At 43.1% G+C, this 15,339-nt stretch overlaps 1 protein-coding gene across 2 annotated transcripts; it reads left to right on the plus strand.

Annotated features, from left to right (window-relative positions):
• The first annotated feature begins 1,279 nt into the window (after positions 1–1,279).
• On the plus strand, positions 1,280–11,514 carry LOC129829577 (interferon-induced protein with tetratricopeptide repeats 5-like). Of its 2 annotated transcripts, none has more exons than XM_055891392.1 (2): positions 1,280–1,350; positions 8,957–11,514. In XM_055891392.1, the coding sequence occupies exons 1-2, from the start codon at positions 1,346–1,348 to the stop codon at positions 10,383–10,385; spliced, it is 1,434 nt and encodes a 477-aa protein (XP_055747367.1). In that variant the 5' UTR covers positions 1,280–1,345; the 3' UTR covers positions 10,386–11,514. The 2 variants fall into 2 exon arrangements, with proteins under 2 accessions (XP_055747367.1, XP_055747452.1); XM_055891477.1 differs by lacking the exon at positions 1,280–1,350 and adding an exon at positions 5,070–5,167.
• Positions 11,515–15,339: the final 3,825 nt, after the last annotated feature.

The raw sequence follows: 15,339 nt of genomic DNA on the forward strand, positions 1-15,339 counted from the left end.
TGCCCCTCAGTCCTGAGCTGTCCGTAAGTCCGGAGCTGCCCCTCAGTCCTGAGCTACCCCTCAGTCCTGAGCTACCCCTCAGTCCTGAGCTACCCCTCAGTCCGGAGATGCCCTTCAGTCCGGAGCTGCCCCTCAGTCCGGAGCTGCCCCTCAGTCCTGAGCTACCACTCAGTCCTGAGCTACCCCTCAGTCCTGAGCTACCCCTCAGTCCGGAGCTGCCCCTCAGTCCGTAGCTGCCCCTCAGTCCTGAGCTGCCCCTCAGTCCTGAGCTGCCCCTCAGTCCTGAGCTGTCCGTCAGTCCGGAGCTGCCCCTCAGTCCTGAGCTACCACTCAGTCTGAGCTACCCCTCAGTCCTGAGCTACCCCTCAGTCCTGAGATGCCCTTCAGTCCGGAGCTGCCCCTCAGTCCGGAGCTGCCCCTCAGTCCGGAGCTGCCCCTCAGTCCGGAGCTGCCCCTCAGTCCAGAGGCGCCCCTCAGTCCAGAGGCGCCCCTCAGTCCAGAGGCGCCCCTCAGTCCGGAGCTGCCCCTCAGTCCAGAGGCGCCCCTCGGTCCAGTGGCGCTCTCTACGATGGTCTTCAGTCCGGGACCCGCTGCGAGGGTCGCCGTTCCCCGGAGGCTACTAAAGCGGACAAAGACTATGGTGGAGTGGGGTCTACGCCCTGCGCCAGAGCCGCCACCGCGGACAGATGCCCACTCAGATGCCCACTCAGACCCTCCCCTATAGGTTCAGGTTCAGGGGGGGGGGGGGGGGGGGGGTACTGTCACATTCTGACCATAGTTCTTTTGTATTTTCTTTGTTTTAGTGTGGTCAGGGCGTGAGTTGGGTGGGTAATCTATGTTTTCTATTTCTGTGTTGGGTTTCTGTGTTTGGCCTGATATGGTTCTCAATCAGAGGCCGGTGTTTTGCGTTGTCTCTGATTGGGAACCATATTTAGGTAGCCTGTTTTGGGTTGGGTTTTGTGGGTGGTTGTCTTCAGTCTTTTTGTGTCTGTAACCAGACAGAACTGTTTTGGTTTCGTATATGTTCACCTTCATTGTTTTGTATTTCGTAGTGTTCAGTTTATGTTTTATAATAAACGTTATGGACACTTACCACGCTGCGCATTGGTCCTCTGATCCTTCAAACTTCTCCTCCTCAGACGAGGAGGAAGACGACAGCCGTTACAATGGTACTGTTCTTCTTCAATCATAGCTTGTTGGCAGAATGGACATTTTTGGCAAACACGTATGAGTTTCGTTTTCCTTTCTGCTAAATGAAAAGCTTTGATATAACAGGAAGTGGGTAGTGTCTCTGAGGGTTATTATCTCAATACTGTAGCCTGTCTTCTCTGCCATTGACTGTAAAATGAGGTAAGAATTTTACTAAAATTATAACATATTTGAATGACATGCACATACATAATCTCTCTCTCTAATGTACTTAATATAACACAATAATAAGCAACGCTGTTGTGTTATGAGTGAGCAAGAGAGAGAGGAGTTATGGCGGACTGAACACTTTGCTGCAGAACGTCTCAAGATAAAAACGGAATATTCAATATTTATAAATTTGACTAAATATTAGCACTTCACTCCACATACTCGTGTGCAATAACCTTCAATCTGGATAACACAAAACAAATTATAAGGCTAGAGAAATGTACCAACCAAAATTACCAATACAATCAACACCCAAACATGTTTGAAAGTAAGCATGGTGAACCAATCCCCAAAAGAAAACGCAACTCCTCGATAGCTATTGTAAAATATACTGTGTCCATAAAATGTACATAGGTTCAGATCTTTTGTGAAACAGCACAGTTCAAAAATATATGGCAAATAAAAATCAAACTGGAAGGTCTTCAGAGATAGATCGGAGGGCTTGAGGGTAGCTGAAGGAAAAACAAACAAAAAATAACTATTGTAAAATATGTTGTGTCCGTAAAGTGTTTATAGTACGTATTAGCTGGAAGTAGAAACCTATGTGTTGTTGTCCATTATTTTACTCCAATTAGGGAAGGTTAGGGGAAAATAATAAAAAATATATATATTTTTTAAAGATATACAGTACCAGTCAAACGATTGGACACACCTACTCATTCCAGGGTTTTTCCTTATTTTTACTATTTTCTACATCAAAACTATGAAATAACAAATATGGAATCATGTAGTAACCAAACAGTGTTAAACAAATATAAATTATATTTGAGACCCTTCAAAGTAGCCACCCTTTGCCTTGATGACAAATTTGCACACTCCGGCATTCACTCAACCAGCATTATGAGGTAGTCACCTGGAATTAATTTAAATTAAGAGGTGTGCCTTGTTAAAAGTTAATTTGTGGAATTTCTTTACTTCTTAATGCGTTTGAGCAAATCAGTTATGTTGTGACAAGGTAGGGGTGGTATACAGAAGATAGCCCTATTTGGTAAAATACCAAGTCCATATAATGGCAAGAACAGCAAAAATAAGCAAAGAGAAACAACAGTCCATCAGTACTTTAAGACATGAAGGTCAGTCAATCCAGAAAATGTCAAGAACTTTGAAAGTTTCTTCAAGTGCAGTCGAAAAACCATCAAGCGCTATGATGAAACTGTCTCTCGTGAGGACCGCCATGGGAATGGAAGACCCAGTGGTGCCTCTGCTGCAGAGATTAAGTTCACTAAAGTTACCAGCCTCAGAAATTACAGCCCAAATAAATGCTTCACAGAGTTCAAGTAACAGACACATCTAAATATCAACTGTTCAGAGTAGACTGTGTGAATCAGGCCTTCATAGTCGAATTGCTGCAAAGAAACCACTACTAAAGGACACCAATAAGAAGAAGAGACTTGCTTGGGAAAGAAACTCGAGCAATGGACATTAGACCGGTGGAAATTGGTCCTTTGGTCTGATGAGTCCAAATGTTTGATTTTTGTTTCCAACCGCCGTGTCTTTGTGAGACGCAGAGTAGGTGAACGGATGATCTCTGCATGTGTGGTTCCCACTGTGAAACATGGAGGAGGAGGTGTGATGTGTGGGGGTGCTTTGCTGGTGACACAGTCAGTGATTTACTTAGAATTCAAGGCACACTTAACCAGCATGGCTACCACAGCATTCTGCAGCGATACGCCATCCCATTTGGTTTGCTCTTAGTGGGACTATCATTTGTTTTTCAACCGGACAATGACCCAACACACCTCCAGGCTGGGTAAGGACTATTTGACCAAGAAGGAGAGTGATGGAGTGCTGCATCAGATGACCTGGCCTCCACAATCCCCCGATCTCAACCCAATTGAGATGGTTTGGGATGAGTTGGACTGCAAACTGAAGGAAAAGCAACCAACATGTGCTCAGCATATGTGGGAACTCCTTCAAGACTGTTGGAAAAGCATTCCAGGTGAAGCTGGTTGAGAGAATGCCAAGAGTGTGCAAAGCTGTCATCAAGGCAAAGGGTGGCTACTTTGAACAATCAAAATTGTCAAACACTTTTCTGGCTACTACATGATTCCAAGTGTGTTATTTCATAGTTTTGATGTCTTCACTAATATTCTACAATGTAGAAAATAGTAAAAATAAAGAAAAGCCCTTGAATGAGTAGGTGTGCCCAAACTTTTGACTGGTACTGTATATCACAGTGTATTCGGAAAGTATTCAGACCCCTTGACTTGTTCCAAATTTTGTTACGTTCAGTGGTGGAAAAAGTACCCAATTGTCAGACCTGAGTATAAGTAAAGATATCTTATTCAAGTAAAAGTGAAAGTCACCCAGTAAAATACTACTTGAGTAAAACTCAGACATAATTTACAAACGAAGCATGTGTTCAGTGAGTCTGCCAGTTCCGCCAGAGCCGCGCGCCAGTCAGGAGCTGCCAGAGCCGCCTGCCAGTCCGGAGCTGCCCTTCAGTTCCTGAGCTGAATTTCAGTCCGGAGCTGCCTTTCAGTCCGGAGCTGCCTTTCAGTCCGGAGCTGCCCCTCAGTCCGGAGCTGCCCCTCAGTCCTGAGCTGTCCGTAAGTCCGGAGCTGCCCCACAGTCCTGAGCTACCACTCAGTCCTGAGCTACCCCTCAGTCCTGAGATGCCCTTCAGTCCGGAGCTGCCCCTCAGTCCGGAGCTGCCCCTCAGTCCGGAGCTGCCCCTCAGTCCAGAGGCGCCCCTAAGTCCGGAGCTGCCCCTCAGTCCTGAGCTGTCCGTCAGTCCGGAGCTGTCCGTCAGTCCGGAGCTGCCCCTCAGTCCTGAGCTACCCCTCAGTCCTGAGCTACCCCTCAGTCCTGAGATGCCCTTCAGTCCGGAGCTGCCCCTCAGTCCGGAGCTGCCCCTCAGTCCAGAGGCGCCCCTCAGTCCAGAGGCGCCCCTCAGTCCAGAGGCGCCCCTCAGTCCGGAGCTGCCCCTCAGTCCAGAGGCGCCCCTCGGTCCAGTGGCGCTCTCTACGATGGTCTTCAGTCCGGGACCCGCTGCGAGGGTCGCCGTTCTCCGGAGGCTACTAAAGCGGACAAAGACTATGGTGGAGTAGGGTCTATGTCCTGCGCCAGAGCCGCCACCGCGGACAGATGCCCACCCAGACCCTCCCCTATAGGTTCAGGTTTTGCTGCCGGAGTCCGCACCTTGGGGGGGGGAATACTGTCACGTTCTGACCATAGTTCTTTTGTATTTTCTTTGTTTTAGTGTGGTCAGGGCGTGAGTTGGGTGGGTAATCTATGTTTTCTATTTCTGTGTTGGGTTTCTGTGTTTGGCCTGATATGGTTCTCAATCAGAGGCAGGTGTTTTGCGTTGTCTCTGATTGGGAACCATATTTAGGTAGCCTGTTTTGGGTTGTGTTTTGTGGGTGGTTGTCTTCAGTCTTTTTGTGTCTGCACCAGACAGAACTGTTTCGGTTTCGTATATGTTCACCTTTATTGTTTTGTATTTCGTAGTGTTCAGTTTATGTTTTATAATAAACGTTATGGACACTTACCACGCTGCGCATTGGTCCTCCGATCCTTCAAACTTCTCCTCCTCAGACGAGGAGGAAGACGACAGCCGTTACAATGGTACTGTTCTTCTTCAATCATAGCTTGTTGGCAGAATGGACATTTTTAGCAAACACGTATGAGTTTCGTTTTCCTTTCTGCTAAATGAAAAGCTTTGATATAACAGGAAGTGGGTAGTGTCTCTGAGGGTTATTATCTCAATACTGTAGCCTGTCTTCTCTGCCATTGACTGTAAAATTAGGTAAGAATTTTACTAAAATTATAACATATTTGAATGACATGCACATACATAATCTCTCTCTCTAATGTACTTAATATAACACAATAATAAGCAACGCTGTTGTGTTATGAGTGAGCAAGAGAGAGAGGAGTTATGGCGGACTGAACACTTTGCTGCAGAACGTCTCAAGATAAAAACGGAATATTCAATATTTATAAATTTGACTAAATATTAGCACTTCACTCCACATACTCGTGTGCAATAACCTTCAATCTGGATAACACAAAACGAATTATAAGGCTAGAGAAATGTACCAACCAATATTACCAATACAATCAACACCCAAACATGTTTGAAAGTAAGCATGGTGAACCAATCCCCAAAAGAAAACGCAACACCTCGATAGCTATTGTAAAATATACTGTGTCCATAAAATGTATATAGGTTCAGATCTTTTGTGAAACAGCACAGTTCAAAAATATATGGCAAATAAAAATCAAACTGGAAGGTCTTCAGAGATAGATCGGAGGGCTTGAGGGTAGCTGAAGGAAAAACAAACAAAAAATAACTATTGTAAAATATATTGTGTCCGTAAAGTGTATATAGTACGTATTAGCTGGAAGTAGAAACCTATGTGTTGTTGTCCATTATTTTACTCCAATTAGGGAAGGTTAGGGGAAAATAATAAAAAATATATATATTTTTTAAAGATATACAGTACCAGTCAAACGATTGGACACACCTACTCATTCCAGGGTTTTTCCTTATTTTTACTATTTTCTACATCAAAACTATGAAATAACAAATATGGAATCATGTAGTAACCAAACAGTGTTAAACAAATATAAATTATATTTGAGACCCTTCAAAGTAGCCACCCTTTGCCTTGATGACAAATTTGCACACTCCGGCATTCGCTCAACCAGCATCATGAGGTAGTCACCTGGAATTAATTTAAATTAAGAGGTGTGCCTTGTTAAAAGTTAATTTGTGGAATTTCTTTACTTCTTAATGCGTTTGAGCCATTCAGTTATGTTGTGACAAGGTAGGGGTGGTATACAGAAGATAGCCCTATTTGGTAAAATACCAAGTCCATATAATGGCAAGAACAGCAAAAATAAGCAAAGAGAAACAACAGTCCATCATTACTTTAAGACATGAAGGTCAGTCAATCCAGAAAATGTCAAGAACTTTGAAAGTTTCTTCAAGTGCAGTCGAAAAACCATCAAGCGCTATGATGAAACTGTCTCTCGTGAGGACCGCCATGGGAATGGAAGACCCAGTGGTGCCTCTGCTGCAGAGGATAAGTTCACTAAAGTTACCAGCCTCAGAAATTACAGCCCAAATAAATGCTTCACAGAGTTCAAGTAACAGACACATCTAAATATCAACTGTTCAGAGTAGACTGTGTGAATCAGGCCTTCATAGTCAAATTGCTGCAAAGAAACCACTACTAAAGGACACCAATAAGAAGAAGAGACTTGCTTGGGAAAGAAACTCGAGCAATGGACATTAGACCGGTGGAAATTGGTCCTTTGGTCTGATGAGTCCAAATGTTTGATTTTTGGTTCCAACCGCCGTGTCTTTGTGAGACGCAGAGTAGGTGAACGGATGATCTCTGCATGTGTGGTTCCCACTGTGAAACATGGAGGAGGAGGTGTGATGTGTGGGGGTGCTTTGCTGGTGACACAGTCAGTGATTTACTTAGAATTCAAGGCACACTTAACCAGCATGGCTACCACAGCATTCTGCAGTGATACGCCATCCCATTTGGTTTGCTCTTAGTGGGACTATCATTTGTTTTTCAACCGGACAATGACCCAACACACCTCCAGGCTGTGTAAGGACTATTTGACCAAGAAGGTGAGTGATGGAGTGCTGCATCAGATGACCTGACCTCCACAATCTTCCGATCTCAACCCAATTGAGATGGTTTGGGATGAGTTGGACTGCAAACTGAAGGAAAAGCAACCAACATGTGCTCAGCATATGTGGGAACTCCTTCAAGACTGTTGGAAAAGCATTCCAGGTGATGCTGGTTGAGAGAATGCCAAGAGTGTGCAAAGCTGTCATCAAGGCAAAGGGTGGCTACTTTGAACAATCAAAATTGTCAAACACTTTTCTGGCTACTACATGATTCCAAGTGTGTTATTTCATAGTTTTGATGTCTTCACTAATATTCTACAATGTAGAAAATAGTAAAAATAAAGAAAAGCCCTTGAATGAGTAGGTGTGCCCAAACTGTTGACTGGTACTCTATATCACAGTGTATTCGGAAAGTATTCAGACCCCTTGACTTGTTCCACATTTTGTTACGTTCAGTGGTGGAAAAAGTACCCAATTGTCAGACCTGAGTATAAGTAAAGATATCTTATTCAAGTAAAAGTGAAAGTCACCCAGTAAAATACTACTTGAGTAAAACTCAGACATAATTTACATACGAAGCATGTGTTCAGTGAGTCTGCCAGTTCAGAGGCAGTAGGGATGACCAGGGATGTTCAATTGATGTGTGAATTAGACCCTTTTCCTGTCCTGATAAGCATTCAAAATATAACTAGTACTTTTGGGAGTCAGGGAAATGTATGTAGTAAAAAGTAAAAACATTTTCTAAAGGAATGTGGTGAAGTAAAAGTAAAAGTTGTCAAAAAAATATCAATAGTAAAGTAAAGTACAGATACCCAAAAAAACTACTTAAGTGGTACTTTCAAGTATTTTTACTTTACGCCACTGTTTACGTTACAGCCTTATTCTAAAATGGATTAAATGTTTTTTCCCTCATCAATCAGAACACAATACCCCATATTGACAAAGAAAAAACAGGTTTTTAGAAATGTTTTCTGATTTATAAAACTTATGGTCTCTCCAGAGATGTTGCATCAGGTTCAAGTCCGGCCTCTTGCTGGGCCACTCAAGGACATTCAGAGACTTGTCCCGAAGACACTCCTCTGTTGTCTTGGCTGTTTGCTTAGGGTTGTTGTTCTGTTGGAAGGTGAACCTTCGCCTTAGTCTGAGGTCCTGAGCGCTCTGGAGAAGGTATTCATCAAGGATCTCTCTGTACTTTTCTCTGTTCATCTTTCCCTCCATCCTTACCAGTCTCCCAGTCCCTGCAGCAGAAAAACATCCACACAGCATGATGCTGCCACCACCATCTTTCACCATAGGCATGATGCCAGGTTTCCTCCAGACGTGACGCTTGGCATTCAGACTAAAACGTTCCATCTTGGTTTCATCAGACCGGAGAATCTTGTTTCTCATTGTCTGAGAGCCCTTTAGGTTCCTTTTGGCAAACTAAAAGCGGGCTGTCATGTGCGTTTTACTGAGGAGTGGCCTCCGTCTGGCCACTCTACCATAAAAGTCTGATTGGTGGAGTACTGCAAAGATGGTTGTACTTCTGGAAGGTTCTGTCATCTTCACAGAGGAACTCTGGAGCTCTGTCAGAGTGACCATCGAGTTCTTGGTCACCTCTCTGACCAAGGTCCTTCTCCTCCGATTGCTCAGTCACATAGCAAAGGGTCTGAATACTTATGTAAATAATGTCCTTTTTTTAAAAAAACGAATGCACTGTATATGTTTTATATATTTACAAAATATATATGCAAGATTACATTGATGGAAGCTACAATCAATCTGCAATATTAAAGCTGATTCCACCCTAAAAGAAACACAAAAGAAACAATGCTGTTGTGATGATTATTAGGATGGTTTTGTTGATGAGGATGGTTTTGGCTGATAACAACAACAACAATGATGGGCTAATAAAAATGTTATAATACCAAATACTAATGGGTCATTTTCTTTTTTTTCTCATAGCGCTTCTGTCACAACAGATATGGAAGTGAAGCTGAAAGCACTTGAGTGTCACTTTACATGGGGAATAGAAAAGGCTGACATCAAGGACCGGGACAGCCTCCCTGAAAGACTTCTGGATCGCATCATGAAGTTCAGCACTTCGAACCATGCCACATATTTCAACTTACTAGCCTTTCTGAGCCACCTGGAGGAAAACAATGTTAGTGCTCTTGAGTATCTCCACAAGGCTGAGAGTGCATTGAAGAATAGACAGGATGATACAGAGTTACTGGTAACCTATGCTAACTTTGCATGGGTTCACTATCACTCAGGGAACATGAATGATGTGGATGCCTACATTGGAAAGCTGGAAAACATCAATAAGGGTTTTACGATTGCTATTCAAGGCAGTTTACCTTCAATACATGGTGAGAAGGCTTGGAGTTTTCTAAGGCTTGGGGGGCTATTTTACAAGGGGGCAAAGGAGAGCTTTCAGAAAGCTCTTAAGGGAGAACCAGACAATGCATCCTTCAACGTGGGCTATGCCATGGTCCTGTACAGGTTGGAGGGGTTAACCATGGATGGAACAGAGAGGTTGGCGCATACTGAAGGTGCTACTCAGCTAAGGAAAGCCTTATCCTTAGAGCCCGATAACACTGAAGTCATGGTCCTGCTAGCCCTGCAGCTTCAACACCAAAGTAGACATGAATCCATGAAACTCATCAAAGAGGCCCTCAGACTGTCTCCTGACGTGCCTCACGTCACATATTATTTGGCCGAGTATTTCAGACACGCGGGCATCAATGAGACTCTGGAGGTTTTGGAGGAAGCTGTCGAACTGTCTGTAAACTCCCCCTTCATGAATTACCAAATCGGCCGGTGTCACAAACACCAGTTCAACCAGATGTCTGAGCAGAGGAGGAAAGGGAGCTGGGTCAATGCACGCCAGATAAAAGAGAAGACAGAGCTCTGCATCCATTACTTCTCCAGAGCTGTGGAACTGAAGCCATCCAACGTCCAATTCAGGTTTAACCTAGCTGAGGCTTACGGAGAAAACTACCAGCTGGAGGAGGCGATGAAGATCTTCACCAACCTGCTGAAAGATGAGTCCCTTAGTGACTCAGACAAGCAGCAATGCTACACCGGCTTCGGAAAGTTTCTGTACTACAGGAAGAAAGACGTGGATGGTGCTGTGACCCAGTTCAAAAAGGCCTACCAGATTCCGATTGAGAGTTGGCACAGGAATAAGGCTGGGAAGATACTGATGCAGATAGCAGAGTGGTCTCAGGCTAACAAGAAGACAGCTGGTGATGCCTCTGCGATTTTGGAATTCCTCGCAATTGAAGACAAAAAAGGCAGGAAGGCTGAAGATCCAATTCGAGTCGAGGTGCACTCTCCAGACACAGATGACCTTACAGATGCCCTAGGCAAAGGAATGAAACTGAAATGATATAGGGGAGACCGGTGTTGGTTGTCACAGTGCTAATTGCTCCCAATTGAAATGGCGCTGTGTAATAATTGGAAGGTTAAAATGTATGAATTTAAAGAACTCATCCACCTGGTCAATTTATATCAACATGACAAAACATTGTGGTGAGAGGAATTTGTGTTTTTCATAGGTGAAAGCTAAAAAAATGTGACATTTTCTTTGTAATTGTTTGAATTATCGGAGTATCCATGAACAATGATTTTCATTGAAAAGAGGAAAGGGAGAGATATTTAAATTCCTAGGTCAAGCCATGTGGTAACTAACATCTTAATTAGCATTGGGGGGTGGTGTAGTTGGGGATGGTTGTCACATGGAATATTGGGTTGGTTGTCACTTTCAACATTGCCACCCCTGGTATACAATAAATTGCAAGCTATTTTGTTCTTGTGATATAAAGAGCTACCTTCATTGCTTTTCTCTCAAACACACATTATTTTCTGTCACACACCCTTACACGCATGTGCAAGCACGCACAAATTCACTGAAAATGTCACATGTTATTCTCATGGCATAAAATGCTGAATTTTGATATAAATATTGTTCGATCAAATAAAGGAATAAGCTACTTACAAATATTGTGACAACCAACCCCATACTGTGTGACATCCAAACCCACAATGGGACTGGTTGTCACAAGTGGACAGAGTGTGTTTGATGGCTTTAAACTCCATGTTGGGATAAGATAAGAATATAAAAAAGGTCCCCATTTCAACCCTTGACCTTGGTCTTTCTCCTAACATGGAAAAGAGTCTTGTAAGATATACTGGTGGTGAGAAATACACATACTGTTACACAACACATGGCTTATTGGAGTACTGCTACATGCATTTTAATGGTTTTAATCATAAAGTGTAACAGTATCTTCAAGTTGCGTGCATTTTTCTTATGTTCCATTTTTTGTGTAAAAATTGCAACAAAAATGTTTTGAATTAGAATGTATTACTTTAGGAAAACATGTTTTTATGTCTTTGGATGTGTCTCCTTTCAGGTAGTTGATTAGATATCTTCACCGACCGTTCATCTGTTGTTGCTCTTGTAACTGGTATTAACATTGTGAAAGAGATAATAAAACATACTGCCAAAAACGTGATGATTTTGAGCTTGTTGACTTGCTTCTTTCTACTTTGCTCCAAAAACAAAAACAAATATTAAATCTTCTTATTGTTCCCTCTAAGTATTTCCATGCTGGCACTTTGCCAGACGTTTGGGGGGAGTTGCTGCAAGTTTGACAGTGAGTTTACCTTCCAGTTAGTCGAAAGGGTAAAATAAGACAATAATATGTTGATGTTGTTCACATTTAAAGATACATTCCTTAACTAAATAAAACGTATTTCATTACAGATATTTACAAGTGTTGTGATTGGATAGGCTATGTAGGCCTAATGCAATTTCCCTGGGAATTCTTCAAGGCCATGAATAAAAGAAAGCTTGCTTCAGATTAAAAAGTCAAAGTGAGAGATCATGAATCAGTCTCTTAACGTTGTAATATCTTAAGTAGAATGCTGCTGTGTTTTCTGCTCTATTTTGACTGAGCATTTGCCACGGATGGAGCCCAAACTAAAAGCACACTTATGTTTTTACAACATCTCAATAGCTTTGCCCTTCTACACTCCAAAACATACTGGGTTGTTTGGTTGACCCACCTGCTGGTTTGCAGGCGATGGGTCACTTAGTTGGGTTGTTCTCTTTAAAAACTGTTGGGTTATTGATGATGGGTGCTGGGTTGTCGGTGATGGGTTATTGAGATCAGAACACTGGAGGGGTAGTTTAGTAGGGGTGTGGCTTTCAGATAGTTATTTTTAGCCACCAATGAGAGTAACTGTCATTCCTATTCATCTGTTCTGTTGTATAGTTATCAAATGTTAAGGTCGAACATTGATCATGTTGTAGTTTCAATGACGCTTACAGAACGAGTACGAGTTCCCTAAAAGTTCCTTAACCTGGCAGTGTGTCTGGGGGTCCTCCCCCAGAATTTGTCGAGCATCTAAAGGTAATTTAAAGATTTTTACACAATCCAAAATGCCGTCTCCATTTAGAACAAAAAGTAAGCAAAAATACCCACAGTCATCAAGCTAGGTAAGAGATCATTATTCAAAATGCTTACGTGATTAATAAGACTGAACTAGATCAAAGGTAATTCAATAATAAATATTGTGTTGCACCTTTGACCAAGAGCCTAACAAATGAACTCTTGAAAAAAATACAAAGACTTTTGATTGTCTTTATTAAGACTCTCTATATCAAATTTCTCCCAGACCGACCAGCCAGCCCTAGCCGCCTGCACACCCAACCCCCACCAGTTTAGTCAATAACTCAACTCCCTCGCAACACAATTTCCTTCCCAGTTCACAACTGAATTTTTAAAATTGGAAACAAAAAACGTCATTAAAAAAAACACACACCTCAAATATACAGTACATTAACACACAGAAACAGCAAATCCGCCATAAAATGTATCTCACAGGACTAATAGTACTGTAGAGCTCTTTTTTACGCGCACACAATATAGCTGGGTCACCCCGTCCTGTCCCTAGGGACTCAGCTTTAGGATCTTAGGGAAACATTCATTGTTGATTTTGGGTGTGTTAAGCCAAGGCCAGAGTGACAACCCACAGGATGGAAGACCCCAAGGGCCAGGACTGAGCAGCCCAGCATCTTGGGATTGCCTAAATAAGTATCTTCCCTAACATGGGCATGTTTTCAATACAGACTCCTTTAGTTGTACTGTATTCCATAAAAGGCATCCAGGCCTTATGAAAGTTGCCCAGTATACATAACTCTACATTACTGCAATCCATTGTGACAACCTTCTAATTAATGGGAATGCATTTCTTAGCCACTATACAATGCATTGGGAAACTATTCAGCCCCCTTCCGTTTTTCCACATTTTGTTACTTTACAGCCTTATTTTAAATTGATTAAATAAAAAATGTTCCTCATCATTCTACACAATACCCCACAATGACAAAGCGAAAAATAGTTTTTAGACAGAAAACAGAAATATCTTATTTACAAACACTACCGGTCAAAAGGTTTAGAACACCTACTCATTTTTTTAACCTTTATCTAACAAGGCAAGTCAGTTAAGAAACAAATCCTTATTTTCAGTGATGGCCTAGAAACAGTTGGTTAACTGCCTTGTTCAGGGGCAGAATGACAGATTTCACCTTATCAACTTGGGGATTTGATCTTGCAACATTTTGGTTACTAGTCCAACGCTCTAACCACTAGGCTACCTGCCGCCTCATTCAAGGTGTTTTCTTTATTTGTACTATTTTCTACATTGTAAAATAATAGTGAAGCCATCAAAACTATGAAATAACACATATGGAATCATGTAGTAACCAAAAAAGTGTTAAACAAATCAAAATATATTTTATAGTTGAGATTCTTCAAATAGCCACCCTTTGCTTTGATGAGAGCTTTGCACACTCTTGACATTGAGCATTGACACCAAGATTGAACTCTTTTGCCTGAATGCCAAGCGTCACGTCTGGAGGAAACCTGACATCATCCCCACGGTGAAGCATGGTGATGGCAGCATCATAATGCTGTGTGGATGTTTTTCAGCGGCAGGGACTGGGAGACTAGTCAGGATTGAGGGAAAGATGAACGGAGCAAAGTACAGAGAGATCCTTGATGAAAACCTACTCCAGAGCACTCAGGATCTCAGACAGGGGCAAAGTTTCACCATCCAACAGCACCACGACCATAAGCACACAGCCAAGACAAAGCAGGAGTGGCTTCGGGACAAGTCTCTGAATGTGTTTGAGTGGCCCAGACAGAGCCTGGCCTGACACCCTAGACCCACTTCAATTTGCTTACCGCCAAAATAGATCCACAGATGCAATCGCAATGCACACTGACCTATCCCATCTGGACATGAGGAATACCTATGTAAGAATGTTGTTCATTGACTATAGCTCAGCATTCAACACCATAGTACCCTCCAAGCTCATCAATAAGCTTGACGCCCAGGGTCTGAACCCCGCCTTGTGCAACTGGGTCCTGGACTTCCTGATGGGCCGCCCCCAGGTGGTGAAGGTAGCAAAAAACACCTCCACTTCGCTGATACTCAACACTGAGTATGTGCGTGCTCAGCCCCCTTCTGTACTCCCTCCAACTCAATCATTAAGTTTGCAGACAACACAACAGTAGTAGGCCTGAATACCCACAATGACGAGACAGCCTACAGGGAGGAGGTGAGGGCCCTGGGAGTGTGGTGCCAGGAAAATAACCTCTCACCCAACATCAACAAAACAAAAGAGTAGATTGTGGACATCAGGAGACAGCAGAGGGAGCAACCCCGTGTCCACATCGATGGGACGGCAGTGGAGAAGGTGGAAAGCTTCAAGTTCAGCGTACATATCACTGACAAACTGAAATGGTCCACCCACACAGATAGTGTGGTGAAGAAGGCACACCAGCGCCTCTTCAACCTCAGGAGGCTAAAGAAATTTGGCTTGGCACCTAAAACCCTCACAAACTTTTACAGATGCACAATTGAGAGCATCTTGTCGGGCTGTATCACCGTCTGGTACGGGAATTGCACCGCCCGCAACCGCAGGGCTCTCCAGAGGGTGGTGCGGTCTGCCCAGTGCATCACCGGGGGCAAAATACCTGCCCTCCAGGACACCTACAGCACCCGATGTCACAGGAAGGCCAAAAAAATCATCAAGGACAACAACCACCTGAGCCACTGCCTGTTCACTTTGCTATCATCCAGAAGGCGAGGTCAGTACATATGCATCAAAGCAGGGACCGAGAGACTGAAAAAAAACTTCTATCTCAAGGCCATCAGACTGTTAAGGATCTGACAGCAGGGGTTAAAACTGTAGAAACCAGTTCCTACATTTGAATATAAAAATTGGTTTTATCAAACAAAACCATACTACATTTTATCTCTGGGACCCC

The sequence above is a fragment of the Salvelinus fontinalis genome, chromosome 1 (genome assembly GCF_029448725.1).
Source record: "Salvelinus fontinalis isolate EN_2023a chromosome 1, ASM2944872v1, whole genome shotgun sequence".
In the NCBI taxonomy this organism is placed as follows: Eukaryota; Metazoa; Chordata; class Actinopteri; order Salmoniformes; family Salmonidae; genus Salvelinus; species Salvelinus fontinalis.